The sequence below is a fragment of the Oryctolagus cuniculus genome, chromosome 14 (genome assembly GCF_964237555.1).
Source record: "Oryctolagus cuniculus chromosome 14, mOryCun1.1, whole genome shotgun sequence".
Taxonomy (NCBI): domain Eukaryota; kingdom Metazoa; phylum Chordata; class Mammalia; order Lagomorpha; family Leporidae; genus Oryctolagus; species Oryctolagus cuniculus.
In genome coordinates, this window is record NC_091445.1 from 76,005,369 (window position 1) to 76,023,375 (window position 18,007).

The following is an 18,007-nucleotide window of genomic DNA, read 5'->3' on the forward strand; positions in this document are numbered from 1 at the left end:
GTCAGTACAGACATTTTATTTAGCTAAAAAGACAATTAAATTAAAAGTTAAAAATTGTAGGGCCAGCATTGTGGGGTAGCAGGTAAAGCTGCTGCCTGTGATGCTGGCTTCCCATACAGGTGGGGTGCTGGTTCATGTCCTGGCTACTCCACTTTTGATCCAGCTATCTGCTAATGGCAAGGGAAAAGCATCGGAAGATAGCCCTAGTGTTTGGGCCCCTCCCACTCATGTGGAAGACCTTGAAGAAGCTCCTGCCTCGGCCTGAGCCAGCCCTGACTGTTGCACCCATTTAATGAGTGAACCAGTAGGTGGAAGATCTCTGTCTCTCCCTTTTTCTCTGTAACTCTGACTTTCAAAGAATCAAATATTTCAAAAAAGTTTAAAACTATTACCAAACTCACTAATTTCCCAGCTGAATAATACTTAAAGTGAAGTAGCAGCAGCGTTATTTGACTTACCACTGGGTCAAGGCAGCCAAATATGGCACCAAAAATAAGCATCTTGCCAATCTTGACATTCACAGGTAAAGCTGCAAGGTGTTGGCCCAATGGAGTTAGTTTAGGCTCATTTAGTTCACAAGCTCCAATTTTTCGGAGTAAATTCATCGCATTGCTGATTACTTGAAGTTGAGGAGGATCTAAGGCTTTGGAGAGGAAATCTTCAGGAGACCCAAGATTACATTTCTGCGGATTGAAAAACAGTGATACAACTGGCATGTAATTGGAAAGAATTAACACTATCCAAAAGATAGAAAGTTTGAGTTCAGTAAAAATTTGAGGAAAGAGTAAAATGTATGAGGCTCTCCTATTATTTTTCTTGTAACTGGGGCAGTGTGCTCTGTGTGCATATGTATGTTTGGGTATGAGGATATACATATTTTTATGTCCTTGAGTTTTAAAAAGTCAAACATCTAAAACTAAAAGATATTATAGATCTTTAAAAAGTCAAACATCTAAAACTAAAAGATATTATGGATCTTTCACTCTAGGAATTCCTTGGTGTAGTTAATGTTTCTCAGTGTCAGCACTAGCAATATTTTGGGCTGGATAATTCTTATCTTATGGAGGAGCTGTCCAGTGCACTGTCAAATGTTTCAAGCACCCCTCATCTCTATCCACTAAATACCAGCAATATTTATCATCTACCCGGTTTGATAACTAAACTGTCTCCAGACAATGTTAAGATATACCCCAGTAGGCAAGACTGCCCCTAGGGGAGTACTACCTGCCTAGCTTATGAGGACATATTTTAGTATATAAGTAGCAATATCTATAGTAAAATCAAAGCAGAGTGGATTTACTTATAGACGGAGCAAAGCATACATTAAAGTAAAATATGTGAAAAGTTAAAGCAACATAAGTTTATTCATTTTTTTTTTCCTAGAGAGGAGAAAACTTCATTCCCATTCCCTCGGGGTTACCATAATATGCAGACATAATTCCTCCAGGGGTACGCGCAATATTTCAGGAACAGAATAGTCCATAAAGCCTTCAAATCTAAAAAATAAAAAATTATATGCATTTCCAGGACTGCTGACAGTATGGATAATATGCTTTAAATGTCCAGCCCCATGCCATACCTTTCTCTTGTGTACATTCGGAAACAGAAGCCATCTCGGACTCTCCCAGCTCTCCCCTGGCGCTGTAGGGCACTAGCTTTGCTGACAAAGGTTTCCACCAGAGAACTCATCTGACTGCTCTCATGGTACCTAAAGAAGTGTTTAGGAGAGAACAAGTAGATAGTTGACTTTTCAAAATCAGAAAAAGAAATATTTAACCCTTAAAATTGAGGGGCTGGTATTATGGCACAGCAGGTGAAGCCACTGCCTGTGATGCAGGCATAAATATGGGTGTGAGTTTGTGCCCTGGGCACTGCACTTTCAATCCAGCTCCCTGCTAACAGCCTGGGAAAATCAGCAGAAAACGGCCCAAGTGGCTGAGCTCCCGCCACCAACACAGGAGACCAGATGACACTCCAGGCTCCTGGCTTAGGCCTGGCTCAGCCCTGGCCATGGCAGCCACTTGGGGAGTGAATCAGAGGATGGAAGACCTCTCTCTGTCTCTTCCTCTCTCTCTCTAACTCTGACTTTCAAATAAATAAATGTATCTTTAAAAAAAATTAAGTTGATGGCCGGCGCCGCGGCTCACTAGGCTAATCCTCCGCCTTGCGGCGCCGGCACACCGGGTTCTCGTCCCGGTCGGGGCGCTGGATTCTGTCCCGGTTGCCCCTCTTCCAGGCCAGCTCTCTGCTGTGGCCAGGGAGTGCAGTGGAGGATGGCCCAGGTGCTTGGGCCTTGCACCCCATGGGAGACCAGGAAAAGCACCTGGCTCCTGGCTCCTGCCATCGGATCAGCGCGGTGCGCCGGCCGCAGCGCGCCGGCCGCGGCGGCCATTGGAGGGTGAACCAACGGCAAAGGAAGACCTTTCTCTCTGTCTCTCTCTCTCACTGTCCACTCTGCCTGTCAAAAAATAAATAAATTAATTAATTAATTAAAAAAAAATTAAGTTGAACATAGGCCAAAAAAGTTCATTATTGTGGATCAACAGTTCTCAAATTGTATTTCCTATTTAAATAACTTAGCAAACATTACATACTAAATCTCATACTACCAAATTAAAAGCTCTAGCACAAATAAAAACAAAACACGGTTTAACTTACTCTTCCTCAAACTAATCTGGCCAAGGAATCTTTTTTTATCTTAATGGAGTATCTAATAATTATATAATTCTTTGAAATAGTTTAAGAAGTGCCCCTGTGAACATTACAATTCAATTGACCTTTCAGAAGATAAAATTAAATCCTCAAAACATTCCCTCTACATGTATAATGCAATCAAGAATTTCTTCACTACTAGATAGGAAAAATCTTTTTCAAATACTGCTAGTTTCCTACTGGAAATAGTATATATAGGTAATGATAAATAAAGGTAGTATCACCTACTTATGTAATATAGACATTAAAATATTTATGAAGTAACAATCTTTTTATTAAAGATTCACCTAAGGTTGTCTATACTTATTATGTTCCAGTTACTACATAGCGCATTTTTAAATAGCAAATTTTCATTTTCCTCATTTACTATGAGGAAACTGATGATTAGAGAGGTTATGTTACTTGCTCAAGAGTATAGATCAGAGATTTTAAATCCAATTGATTCAAAAATTCATACTGGTTTTTATGTGATTCTATAAATAATGCTTTTATATATAAAAATATAGATAATATAATGCTTTTATTTAAATTAAAAAACATTTATTTTACAAACCAAAAAATCTACAAAAATTTACGTTCTGAAAATTTTCTGAGCACTTTTCTAAAAGTAGCAGTGCACTGGAACTACTTACTGGAGAGTCTATGGCATGAAACTCTGACATTTATTCTTAGCCATTTTAAAGTTTCCTACAGTCTTCCTAAGGCTTTTTGCTTTGGCCTGAATTAGAACATTAGAATTTTCCCTAAATGATTCTGTGATTTCTTCTAAGAATTAAAGAGCCTCCAATTCTTTCCAGGTTAAAAATGTTTTGATTTAGGAAATTCAAACTTACTTGTTTTCTTTTGTTCTTCCAGTATCAATTACAAATACGACATCTGGAATAGTGATACCCGTCTCTGCAATATTGGTTGCTAAAACAATCTGGAAATAAACAAAAAGCTAAAACATTTAGACATCTTCCCACAATATTATACCATCATTTCAACTTCTTTTGACAGTTGGAGCCAATGAATTAAGTGAATTTCAATTTTAATCACAAAATTTTATAATCTATGTAATTTTAATTTGCTCTAACTCAAAGTTACAGACTTTGTTCCCAACAAAAATAACATTCCCCTGATTCTAGTCAGTCACCTTAAAAATGACAGTTGTAAGGCCAGCACTGTGGCTCAATAGGCTAATTCTCCACCTGCGGCGCTGGCACACCGGGTTCTAGTCCTGGTCGGGGTGCCGGATTCTGTCCCGGTTGCCCCTCTTCCAGGCCAGCTCTCTGCTGTGGCCCGGGAGTGCAGTGGAGGATGGCCCAAGTGCTTGGGCCCTGCACCCCATGGGAGACCAGGAGAAGCACCTGGCTCCTGGCTTTGGATCAGCGCGGTGCGCCAGCCGCAGCAGCCATTGGAGGGTGAACCAATGGAAAAGGAAGACCTTTCTCTCTGTCTCTCTCACTGTCCACTGTCAAAAAAAAAAAAAAAAAAAAAAAAAAAAGACAGATGTGGACAAGGAAACTGGGTCAGAGAATGGAAACAGCTCAACACAACCCTTCACAATTATTTTGGGAAAAAAAATACAGCACATTACTGAGAACTGGGTTGTACCTGGTTCTGTTACTTATTAGTTTTATGAATTTGGGCAAGTCACTTTACTTTCTCAATTACTTTAAGTGTAAGTCAGGAAGAAGAAGTAGATGGTTTCTTAGGTCTAGCTCTAAAATTCTAAACAGTGATGGCTGAATACTGAAATCTGTGTTTTTTTTTGAATTCTTAAAATACTTAGGAAATTCTAGTAGGTCAAATTTAGTAAGTATTGCTCTGTTTCAACTGTCTTTCAATTCTGAATGATTGCTTCTTTTATTTATCCTAGGAAATGGGACCCAGATAATTAAAAGGTAATGGGAACTATGAAGTAGAATGATCATCATTAGTGTTCAAAATTTTAAGAGGTAACTTTGGGGTGGACGTCAGGCTTAGCAGTTAAGACAATGCTTGTGACACTGACATGTCATATCACATGCCCTATGGCAGTGCTTGGGTTTGAGTTCCAGCTTTGCTTCCAATTCCAGCTTCCTGCTCATATACATCCTGAGAGGTAGTGGTGATGGCCCATGTACTTGGTCTCTGCCACTCATGGGGGAAAGCCAGATTCGGTTCTGGGCTCCTGGCTTTGCAGGCATTTGGGGAATGAACAAGGGGACAGAAAAATATGTCTTTCTCTGTTTTTCTGCCTTCCAAATAAATTTAAAAAGAGGTGAAACTTATCTTCAGACAAAATCTTATAATTAAGCCCAACTGTTACAGATAAGAGTACATTCTCAAGATCTCTAGAGTTCTCAGAGCAGTTAGAAAACCATCAGTTTCATCCAAACCCATTGAAAGATGAAAAAAGCAAGGATGAGCAGTTGCCAAAGGCTACACAGATGATACAGTAGGGACTAGAGTGCAGGCCTCCTGTGTTACAGGCTGGTTCGTTCTAGGAGCTCTGTGTTCATTTCATTCTCCTGGAGAGAGGGCTCAAAATCTGAGAAATTCTTTGGCAAGCATCTCTTTCATTCAGAATCCTATGAACTATGAACCATATAAATAATCACCTCGTGGGAGTTAAAGAGCTCCTGACATCCAAATCCCCATGATGCCTTCTCTAGAAAAAGCAGTGCTTTTTCATTTTCAAGTTACAACCATGGCATATTTTTCAACTACCACTTCCTCAAAAAGTCCTGTCTTTTTGATAGCATATAATGTAAATGCTTGAATTTTAATACTGGGCTCAACTCTGATTATGTTAAACTGCAGAGCACGTGGAGTGTGCCATCCTGTATAATTACTGTCTTTGATAATAAAAAGTCATAATGCTTTCATGAAATATTCCCAGGTAGACCAAATATAAACTTGCTGTGCAGAATTTTACCTTCCTGACTCCTGGAGGAGGAAGAGTGAATGCTGCAGCTTGATCTTGAGTTGAGAGAATAGAATGCAGAGCTATCACTTTATATCTGAAAGTTAAAATCATAGTTCTTAGCAAGAGTTTCTCTTTAGAAGACACTGCAAAGAATAACAAAATTTATTTGCATATAGGAAACTTAAAAATTTTAATTTTACATTCAAATATACACAAAAGCTCCCCATAATGATCCAATGAAAACCCATATACACCAATCATAGAGGAAGGATTTAATATGAATAACTTATGAGTACCCCTTCTTTGAAATAGCTGGGACTAGAAATGTTTCAGATTTTGGATTTTTTTAGATTTTAGAATATTTGCATATACATAATGAGAGAGTATGAGGTAGAACCCAAGTCCAAACAGGAAAATCATTCATGTTTCATATGTACCTTTTACACATGGCCTGAAAGTAATTGTATATAGTGTTTTCAGTGCACCTATATATTGATATTGACCTATCACATGAGGTCAGATGTGGAATTTTCCACTTATAGTTTCATGTTAGCACTCAAAAAGTTTTAGATTTTGCAGCATTTCAGACTCTGGATTTTTAGATTAGGGAGACTCAACCTTCTTAATGCAAAATAGGATTTAAAGAAAAAAAAATTTTTTTTGACAGGCAGAGTGGACAGTGAGAGAGAGACAGACAGAGAGAAAGGTCTTCCTTTGCCGTTGGTTCACCCTCCAATGGCTGCCGCGGCCGGCACGCTGCGGCCGGCACACTGCGTCTATCCGAAGGCAGGAGCCAGGTGCTTTTCCTGGTCTCCCATGGGGTGCAGGGCCCAAGCACCTGGCCATCCTCCACTGCACTCCCGGGCCACAGCAGAGAGCTGGCCTGGAAGAGAGGCAACCGGGACAGAATCCGGCGCCGGACCGGGACTAGAACCCGGTGTGCCGGCGCCACAAGGCGGAGGATTAGCCTACGGAGCCGTGGCGCTGGCCATAAAGAATTTTTTAAAAAAATTCTGAGGTTAAAAAATTCTGATGGCAGTAATAAACTATGTCAGAACAGATATAAACAGCTGATTCAGAATGTATGGATGATAAACTGCAACCCTGTTGGATTTTTGAATGACTTAGTGGGTTGGTTCAGGGAAGTCACCACCTTACTCTTAATATCCTTAATTATATTAATAAATGTAGATATAACACCTCACAATTTTAGTAGATAAAATGCTATAAAAAATGTTAAAAAATGTGCTTCACCATAAATAATTTTAACTAAAGTTGCAAAGACTTGAAAACTCTGATGAAGAGTTTTAATCTACCAAACATTTGTCTTAAAACTACTGGGATTATAATGAAGATTTATAGTTACCGTTCAGAATAAAATCTTCTATCATTTGACAGGAGATCATACAACTGTTGAATATGAGCAAGGCCTGGTAAAAAAATCAATACTGCTCCTTCAATATTTCTGAACTGTGGACTTTTGTCTGAAATTTAAAAAAAAAATACAATATTCCAAATAAGAAGGAACAGCATATAAAATATTATATTTCCAGTTAGTGTAAATGTTTTATCCAAACCAATGAGGACACATTAGAAATAGAAATACCTAAATAGACGAGAAGTTCCAAAATGAGATCCAGGTTGATTTTATGAGGATTCATGTAGAGAATAGCATGCTGAGTACGGTTACTGTACTTTTGGTAAAGTGGATTTAAATCAGCAGTTGTTCCAGTCTGAACTGGGATGTATTCCTAAAAAAAAATCCAACCACAGGTGAACATAAATATTAAAGACTTTTATAAGACAAGGGAAAGAGGGAGCATTTTTACTTTATTTTTATTTTTTAACTTTTATTTAATAAATTTAAATTTCCAAAGTATAACTTTTTAATTATAGCAGCTTTTTCCTCCCCATAACCACCCTCCCACCCACAAACCACCCCATCTCCTACTCCTTCTCCCATCCCATTCTTCATTAAGATTCATTTTTAATTAGCTTTATATACAGAAGATCAATTAGTATCTACTAAGTAAAGATTTCAACAGTTTGCACCCACACAGACACACATAGTATAAAGTACTGTTTGAGTAGTAGTTTTACCATAAATTCGCATAGTACAACACATGAAGGACAGAGATCCTACATGGGAGTAAGTGCACAGTGACTCCCGTTGTTGATTTAACAACTGACACTCTTATTTATGACGTCAGTGATCACCCGAGGTTCTTGTCTTGAGCTGCCAAGGCTATGGAAGCCTCTTGAGTTCACAAACTCTGACCTTATTTAGACAAGGTCATAGTCAAAGTGGAAGTTCTCCTCTCCTCCCTTCAGAGAAAGGTACCTCCTTCTTTGATGGTCCCTTCTTTCCACTGGGATCTCACAGAGATCTTTCATTTAGGTCATTTTTTTTTTTTTTTTTTTTTTTTTTTTGGCCAGAGTGTCTTGGCTTTCCATGCCTAAAATACTCTCATGGGTTCTTCAGCCAGATCCAAATGCCTTAAGGGCTGATTCTGAGGCCAGAGTGCTGTTTAGGACATCTGCCATTCTATGAGCCTGCTGTGTATCCCACTTCCCATGTTGGATGTTCTCTCCTTTTTAATTCTATCAGTTAGTATTAGCAGACACTAGTCTTGTTTATGTGATCCCTTTGACTCTTAATCCTATCATTATGATCAATTATGAACTGAAACTGATTACTTGGACTAGAGAGATGGCATTGGTACATGCCACTTTGATGGGATTGAATTGGAATCCCCTGGCACATTTCTAACTCTCCCATGAGGAGTAAGTCTGCTTGAGCATGTGCCGAACTGTACATCTCCTCCCTCTCTTATTTCTACTCTTACATTTAACAGGGATGACTTTTAAGTTAAATTTAAACACCCAAGAATAATTGTGTGTTAACTGAAGGGTTTAACCAATGGTATTATGTAGAACAAAAAAATACTAAATGGAATAAAGTAGTGAGTTGTCCCTCAACAGTCAGGACAAGGGCTGATCAAGTCATTGTTTCTCATAGTGCCCATTTCACTTCAACAAGTTTCCTTTTAGGTGCTCAGTTATATGTCACTGATCAGGGAGAACATATGATATTTGTCCCTTTGGGACTGGCTTATTTCACTTAGCATGATGTTTTCCAGATTCCTCCATTTTGTTGCAAATGACCAGATTTCACCAACAGAATGGGAAAAAATATTTGCCAACTATGCAACTAATATAACCAGAAATGCAACCGAAAATAACCAGAATCTACAAAGAGATCAAGAAACTCCACAACAACAAAACAAACAACCCACTTAAGAGATGGGCCAAGGACCTATATAGACATTTTTCAAAAGAGGAAATCCAAATGGCCAACAGACACATGAAAAAATGTTCAGGATCACTAGCAATCAGGGAAATGCAAATCAAAACCACAATGAGGTTTCACCTCACCCCAGTTAGAATGGCTCACATATAGAAATCTACCAACAACAGATGCTGGCGAGGATGTGGGGGAAAAGGGATACTAACCTACTGTTGGTGGGAATGCAAACTGGTAAAGCCACTATGGAAGTCAGTTTGGAGCTTCCTCAGAAGCCTGAATATAACCCTAGCATACAACCCAGCCGTCCCACTCCTTGGAATTTACCCAAAGGAAATTAAATTGGCAAACAAAAAAGCTGTCTGCACCTTAATGTTGATTGCAGCTCAATTCACAATAGCTAAGACCTGGAATCAACTTAAATGCCCATCAACAGTAGATTGAATAAAGAAATTATGGTATATGTACTCTATAGAATACTATACAGCAGTAAAAAAAATGAGGGAGCATTTTTATTCATTCAAATCTATATTCTTGGCCGGCGCCGCGGCTCACTAGGCTAATCCTCCGCCTTGCGGCGCCGGCACACAGGGTTCTAGTCCCGGTCGGGGTGCCGGATTCTGTCCCGGTTGCCCCTCTTCCAGGCCAGTCCTCTGCTGTGGCCCGGGAGTGCAGTGGAGGATGGCCCAGGTGCTTGGGCCCTGCACCCCATGGGAGACCAGGAAAAAGCACCTGGCTCCTGGCTCCTGCCACCAGATCGGCGCGGTGCGCCGGCCGCGGCGGCCATTGGAGGGTGAACCAACGGCAAAGGAAGACCTTTCTCTCTGTCTCTCTCTCTCACTGTCCACTCTGCCTGTCCAAAAAAAAAAAAAAAAAAAAAAAATCTATATTCTTTTTGTCACTATAATTATTTTGTTAAATTATAGAAAGAGTACATTTTTTTAAGTCAAAAAGTGTAAAATTTCATACCTCTCCTATAATCAATTTTATCTAGCCCTGCAATAAAACAAAATCTCTTTATCTTGGCATGTGCATACAAAAAGAACTGTAGAAAAACATTCTAATTATGTATGCATCATTCAGTGGTGATTATAAAGCAGCCAAAGAGAGGTTAAAATAGTTTATATCTACCTCATTCCTTTTGCATTCTACTTTGGCTACTGAATTCCAACGATTTCTTTTGAAATAACTACTTCTCTGAAGTAATTTTTTTGGGGTACAATTTCTATCTCTGTAGATTTAGGGAATCATTTTACTTTTTGCTTTCTTGGTTTATCTACTTAATTAAAAGAAAAAGTAACTTTAACTTTGTTTCCATTTGATTAGATATGTGTATGAAAATCAAATGTAATATGCTTATAATGAAAATGTTGGATCCTGGCTGAAATACAGGAGAATGTAGCTCTCATGACATTTCTAAAATAAGTGATCAAGTCTAACTTCCCAGGAAAATCTGTACTTACCAGAGGTAGCGTCAGCACAGTGCTATGCTTGGGTACTGCTAAAACAGAAGTTGCTAAGAAAATAAATGGCAAGGATGTAGATTTTGGAACTACCCCATCCAGACCATGTGTGGTGTTGCAACAAAGTAAAGAACTTAACTATAAGTTTGCTCCTCAACTGATCATTGCTATGAAACTTTTGTAATGATCCTGTGGGGGAAGCAGGACACACAGCAGACTCATAGAATGGCAAATGCCCAAAACAGCACTCCTGCCTCAGAATCAACCCTTGGGACATTCGGATCTGGCTAAAAGGTCCATGAGAGTCTCACAGGCATGGGAAGCCATGACACGGTGGCAAAAAACAATCTGAATGAAAGATCCTGGTGAACAACACCCCAGCAGAAGGAAAAAAAAAAAAAAAAAAAGAAACTTTTGTAAATGCTGGTTCCTATGTGATTCTTGATTTTATACATGTATTTTCTATAGTCCAGAGCAACATAGGTAAGACAAATAAAATATGACAAAGACTATAGTCTTGGGGCCGGCGCTGTGGCACAGTGGGTTAACGCTCTGGCCTGAAGTGCCGACATCCCATATGGGCACCAGTTCACGACCCGGCTACTCCACTTCCGATCCAGCTCTCTGATATGGCCTGGGAAAGCAGTGGAGGATGGCCCAAGTCCTTGGGCCCCTTCACCCACATGGGAGGTCCGGAGGAGGCTCCTGGCTCTTGGCTTCAGATCAGCGCAGCTCCAGCCATTGCAGCCAACTGGGGAATGAACCATCAGATGGAGGATCTCTCTCTCTCTCTCTCTCTCTCTCTCTCCAATTGGGGAGTTAATCATCGGATGGACGATCTCTCTCTCTCTCTCTCTCTCTCTCTCTCTCTCTTTGCCTCTCCTCTCTGTGTAACTCTGACTTTCAAATAAATAAATAAAATCTTAAAAAAAAGACTATAGTCTATAAAACAAAGATATGACTTTTAAAATTTGTTCACACTCTTATACATTCCTCTTTTACCAAATTAACTCAAACTCACTGTATTAGCTGTATGAGTTTAAAACTTTCAAACTGGTTATCTCTGGATATCAGTATCAATTAGCTTTCAAAAAAAAAATTTTTTTTTTTACCTGATACTTTTTTATTCCACCTGCTTTGCTTGTAACATTAATGGTTATTTCTTCTTCTTCCTCCAGAAATTTCTGACAATATTCTGAGTCTTTCTCCAGTACAAAGCCTGTTTCTTCTATTATATCTTCAAGATGAAAAACCTGCACAGAGGAAGGCATGTTTTGTTGAGGGGATTATTACCTTTTGAATGTAATCAAATGCTAGTTTAGAATGAATATTAAGGAGGCTATTTTTAAAGTTTTAAATTGGGAATGAGGAACTTGGTAGATATAATGAGTCTATCCCTGAAGTCTCAGGACAGATTATGTTATCGTATATACTTTTTTATCTGAAGATGGTTAAAAGAGTGCACTGCATCAGGTGAACTAAAAAGGTAAGCACGCAGAACAGAATAGGCAGAGAGGAAGCTTGCAAGACAGTCCTTAATTTGAGGAATGGGTGAGAAAGGAATCCTTACTGCCAGACAGGCACTGTCAATCTGGATGTAATGACGTGGATGTGGGAGTCAAGTACCCTAGGACTGGACTGGACCTAGATGACAAGGACATAGCACCTGGGGAAATTCCCTGGTGGGAATGAGTTCCTGCTTTCACACACATTACAAAGAAAACTTACCTCAACGGGGTAACTTCTCCCTGAAATCCTCAGAATTGGGCAGTGTGTGAAATATGTAGAAAATTTTTCACTGTCCACGGTGGCACTCATTAGAATCAAGTGTAGATCAGAACGTTTCTGTAAAATCTCCTTCAAAATAACCAGCAGAAAGTCTGACTGGACACTTCTTTCATGCACCTGGCACAAACAGAATAAATTAATCACATATAAGGTCTAGGAAGAGATTAAACAAACAGGTACTCAAATCTGAAAGTTAACATGTAGGTACAGTCAGTACTTAGTATTTAAGTATAGTCCACAGCTGTATGTTTCAAGTAAGTTAGGAAACAGGGAACTGATTGACAGAAGTCTGACAGGATCTCTGTCCCTGCCCAGGAGAAGGGGTTTTATGCCTTTCCAAGACATGCATTTTAGGGAAGAGTATTATAAACCCAGTCTAGAGCACAGACTAGGTACACTGTCTGAACTTGACAAGTACCTACTGAATGTACCAGTCTACCAGCTCTCCGTACTGACTTATTCCCATTCCATTTTACTTTTTAGCATATTTAAGGTAGTATAAAAAGATAAGGTAACATCAAGATAACAAATTTAAGCTTTATTCATTTGCTTATAAGGGAGGCAGCAATGATTAAGTGTCTAGTGCCTGAGTTTAATTCTTGGGTTGGCCCCTTTACAGTATGATTTCAGGAAGATTATTTAAATATGCCTGGCTCAGGGCCAATATTGTGGAGCAGTGGACTAAGCTGCCACTTGGAACACCAGCATCCCATACTGGAGTGCCAGTTTGGTAAGTCCTTGCTGCTTTGCTTCCAATCTAGCTTCCTGCTGATGTGCCTAGGAAGACAGCAGAAGATGGCCCAAGTGCTTGGGCTCCTGTCACCCATGTAGAAGACTGAGACGGATTTTCTGTCTCCTGGCTTTGACTCGCCTGTTGAAGCCATTTGGGGAATGAACCAGTGGAGAGAAGAGCATGCTCTCTCTTTCAGGTAAATCAGTAAATAACTCTTTAAATATATAGAGAGAATTGGTGTGACCATCAAATGGGGTAATGTAAGGCTCTTAGAACCAAGCCTGAAAATTATAAGTACTCAGCATTGTACTAGATGCTGGGTATTAAAAAAAAACCCAGATAGTTTTCTTCATCTCAGAGTGTTCAGTCCAGTAAGAGGACACTGTACAGGATGATTTGAAATTACACATGAAGGGAGTAAATCCAAGTGGTCAGGAAGGCTACTAACAGTAATTGCCATTTATGTTGAGTACTTTAGGATAGGTTTGAACAAGAAAAAAGGAGGTAGAAACAAGATGGGAAAGCAAAAAGTATTCATGTTAAGGAACACAAGTGCACATAAAATCATGGTGGAAAGGGGGCTGTAATAGATTTCAGGACCTGGAAAAACAAAGACTCGAGCATTGGACAGGCAGAGAGAAAGCTGGATAAATCCTCAATAATCTGCCACAGAAGGTTTTGAAAAGCATGTTAAGGAGTTGAGACTTTATCCCAATGAGTTAGGGAGGACAGTGGTAAAAGCATTTTAAAGCAGGAGAATCATGTGGTGTAAGTTTTACTTTAAAAAGGCTAACTAGTTGGGGCCAGTGCTGTGGCAGAGTGGGTTAAGCTGCTGCGTATGGCGTCTGCAACCCATATGTGTGTCAGTACGAGTCCTGGCTCTTCCATTTCTGATCCATCTCTGCTAATGTGCCTGGGAAAGCAGTGGAGATGGCCCAAGTACTTGGACGCCTGCATCGATGTGGGAGACCCAGATAAAGCTCCCGGCTTTGGCCTGACCCAGCCCTGACATTGAGGCCATTTGGGGAGTGAACACGTGAATGGAAGACCTCTCTCTCACTGCCTCTGCCTTTACCTCTCTGTAACTCTTTCAAATCAATCAATCAATCAATCTTTAAGGTAAAAAAAAGGGCTAACTGGCTACAATACGGAGAATATGGTGGGGAAGAACAAAACAGAAGCAGGCAGTTTAATTTATCAGAGGCTTTGGTACTAATTAGAGATAACTGTATACAAGGGGAATACCAGTGGATACAAAGAAAAGTGAATGTGAGAAAGGCAGAATAAACAGGACTAGGTGATTGATGTAGGGGATATGGGAAAAAGAAGGAAAAATATTGATTGTTTTATTTTGTGGGATCATTCAGAGAGATTCAGAAAAGATGAGGAGGGGCAGGTGATAAGGCATAAGCAAGGAGTTTTAGAAATGTTGTGTTTGAAGTTATTTAGAAAGCAGCTGGATATTTAAGTCTGAAGCTCAGGCATGAGATCTCCTGAGAGCTGACAGCAATTTGGAAAACCTCATCAAACAGATGGTAATCTACATAGGGGCTGGCATATGGTGCAGCTGCTTGAGCTGCCACTTACAATGCTGGCATCCCAGCTACCCTGCTTCCAATCCAGCTTCCCGCTAATATACCTGGGCCCCTGTCACTCATGTAGGAATCCACAATGGAGTTCCTGGCTCCTGGTCCAGACCTGGCTGTTGTAGCCTTTTGTGGACTGGACCAGCTGATGGAAGATAACTCTTTGGACATTGTACCTTTCAAATAAGTAAATCTTTAAAAAAATAAATATGCTAATTTATATAGATAAGTATTCTTAAAAGTTGATCTGGTTTTTAAAATACACTTCACTCTGATCTATGTAAAGACACTTCAAAAAGCTCACAAAAAGTGGTATTGAAAGGTAAATTTATTTTAGTGGGAAAAATTTTGAAATCCATGTATAGTTTTTCCAAAATACCTATTTCCCACAAACGTTTTGAACACCTCTCACATTTACCAAGCAATTTTCTGATAACAACTTGGAGTCCCAAGTCCCAACTTACTAAGTAGCTGATAGAAATATTTCCATATACCTAGCAGTAAACATTTTTCATTGTAAATAGATATGTTAGCATTTTGACTCATGTTGATGCTTGATGATGATAATAAATTCTAGGTCTTGGCCATGCAAAGCCACAACTGTGACACTCTCCCTCTATTGGCCCCTACTCCAGGAGTAGTTACCCATAGGCCTCCCTAAGCTGCCATTCACTCTTAGACATCTCAATGATAGCAGCACAGGTCCCTCCCCCATTAAGGAATAAAGATTCTCAGATGAAAACTCCTATCACTCATAAACTACCAAAATATTAACTAGGCTATTTTAAAATGGGCTTAATTGCCCAACAAGAGGAAAATGGTTAAAGAAATTATGAGATATTCAAATCACATACCACTATAAAGCTGTTTAAAACCATGTTTTTGTAGATAATTTAGTGTTGTGAAATAATTATAGATAAAATATACACAAAAACAAACATACAAAGTAAATGCTAACTCTTTTTTTTGCTGTGTCATGAGATTATAATTTTTTTTTAAGATTTCTTTATTTGAAAGAGCTACAGTGAGGAGAAGGAAGAAAAGAGAGAGAGAGAGAGATTTTCCATTTCCTGGTGCATTCCCCAGAAGGCCACATGGGCCAGCTCTGGACCAGGCAGAAGCCTCATGATTGGCAGGGGTCCAAACACTTGGGCCATCTTCTGCTGCTTTTCCCAGGCCATTAGCAGGGAGCTGAATGCAAAACAGCCAGCACACCAACTGATGCCCATGTAGGATGCTGGCATCCCAGTGGCAGCTTTACCTGCTGAGCCACAGCACCAGCCCCAATATAACTGTTTATTTTCCTACCTTTCTATACTTCTAGTATTTTCTAACCAAAAGAAAGAAAATAATCCAATAAACTATAAGTAGTGTATTAATTAAAAATCAATGAATGGATGAACTTTCACTATAGTTCTCTGAACTTGGTGAATTAACAGTCATTCACAAAAACTTTACATCAGGGTAATTTTTAATATTTTCTGAATAATAAAAATGCAGTATCTTTTGAAAAGTTACAAACATGCAAATTAGTTTACAGAGTAGGCTAGTATGCCATTTAAAATAACTATAATGTGAAACTTGGCATAATTCAAGTGTGCATTTAAATTCGATTCAAGTGCAGGCATATCTATAGAGAAAATGACATGCTCATGAACATTTCTTATCTTTTCTAAGAACCACAGTAGATACACAATCCAGTATACTGGTCAGACTGCCTGCATTTGAACCCTAAGCTGCAGAACATCATTGGGTATGTGCACCTGGGCATATTATTATTATTATTTTTTTTGACAGGTAGAGATATAGGCAGTGAGAGAGAGAGACATAGAGAAAGGTCTTCCTTCTGTTGGTTCAGCCCCCAAATGGCCGCTATGGCCAGCGTTGTGCCAATCTGAAGCCAGGAGCAAGTTGCCTCCTCCTGGTCTCCCATGCGGGTAGAGGAGCCCAAGCACCTGGGCCATCCTCCTCTGCCCTCCCGGGCCACAGCAGAGAGCTGAACTGGAAGAGGAGCAACCAGGACTAGAACCTGGTGCCCATACGGGATGCCAGCACCGCAAGTGGAGGATTAACCAAGTGAGCCATGGCACCAGCCCTATGGGCAAATTATTTGTACCTCAAGTTTCTCAACTGTAAAATAAAGACAACAGCTACTTCAATGGGTTGCTGGAATGAGTAAATGAATTTATATATAAATATATGAAAATTTATATAAATATAAATGCCTAAAATCCTTTGAACAGTAATAAGCATATTGCAGATATTATAGAGTACTTATTAAGTAAATCAGTTAAAATGAGATACACTTATTGAAGGAAATTAATTATTTAAAAAGTATCTGCCATTTAGTAAGTATGAAGAAAATATTAGCTCGTGTTAGAGACAATAGTTTTTTAAAACAAAACCATTCACAATTTATATGAACAGAATTATAGAATCTACTCACTTCATCTACAATAACATGAGACACATTACTTAGAAGACCATCCTCTTGAAGTTTCCTTAGCAAAACCCCTGTTGTACAATAGAGTAACCTGGTAGATTCACTAGCTCGAGACTCCATCCGAATTTGATATCCGCACAAAGAATTCTGAAGGGAGAACACAAGGTCATGATTAGACTCTTCGCACAGTAATGTGAGAAACAAACTGTAAACAGTGACGCCCAGGCACTGATCATGCTCCTAAATGGAATGATCTAAGTTTACTTAGTATAACCTAGTAAATACTTTCTCATGTTCTTCAATTCCATAAAATTATAAACTCTGTTTTGGTAATTTTTTTTTGACAGGCAGAGTTAGACAGTGAGAGAGAGAGAGACAGAGAGAAAGGTCTTCTTTCTGTTGGTTCACCCCCCAGATGGCTGCCACGGCTGGCACACTGCGCCGATGCAAAGCCAGGAGCCAGGTGCTTCCCCTGGTCTCCCATGGGGTGCAGGGCCCAAGCACTTGGGCCAGCCTCCACTGCACTCCCGGGCCACAGCAGAGAGCTGGACTGGAAGAGGGGCAACCGGGACAGAATCCGGCGCCCCGTCTGGGACTAGAACCTGGGGTGCCGGCGTCGCAGGCAGAGGATTAGCCTAGTGAGCTGCGGCGCCGGCCTGTTTTGGTAATTTTAAACAGAAAAATCATTTTTTTAACAAGACAAAAACCTGTTGATGCTAAGACACAAATATCTTGCAGCAAAATATTAAGGTATTTAGGAATAGAATTTTAAAACAGGCTTTGTTATTTGGTCTACTTTTCTACCAAGAACTCATAAAACTTGCCACCATTAAAATGCAGTTGGTATCAAACCAGTGGTGCCCACTGGGAATTCTGGAAGTTACATTTATTCCTATCAGTTTCTTTCTTCTTGAGTCATTCCTTTGTCTTACTAGTATACATATCTGTCATCCCCATATCTCTCCTTTTATCCTCTTAAATTCCATGTCAGAAATCCAGATTTCTTGCTAAATAAGAAATTTTTAACTTGAGAGACAAAAATATTATTTTGTTTATTATCATTACCAGAACCATTCAAATTGTAA

General features: G+C 39.5%; 1 protein-coding gene across 1 annotated transcript in view; it reads right to left on the reverse strand.

Annotated features, from left to right (window-relative positions):
• Positions 1–18,007, reverse strand: part of DHX29 (DExH-box helicase 29) — a 48,176-nt gene that overhangs the window by 13,396 nt on the left and 16,773 nt on the right. Inside the window, exons 12-21 of the mRNA XM_002714035.4 lie at positions 16,926–17,069; positions 12,101–12,277; positions 11,485–11,625; positions 7,212–7,356; positions 6,972–7,089; positions 5,615–5,699; positions 3,546–3,634; positions 1,580–1,708; positions 1,421–1,496; positions 459–683 (exon numbers count right to left, since the gene is read on the reverse strand). Coding sequence (XP_002714081.2) covers positions 459–683; positions 1,421–1,496; positions 1,580–1,708; positions 3,546–3,634; positions 5,615–5,699; positions 6,972–7,089; positions 7,212–7,356; positions 11,485–11,625; positions 12,101–12,277; positions 16,926–17,069 — 1,329 coding nt within the window. The remainder of the gene's footprint in view (positions 1–458; positions 684–1,420; positions 1,497–1,579; positions 1,709–3,545; positions 3,635–5,614; positions 5,700–6,971; positions 7,090–7,211; positions 7,357–11,484; positions 11,626–12,100; positions 12,278–16,925; positions 17,070–18,007) is intronic.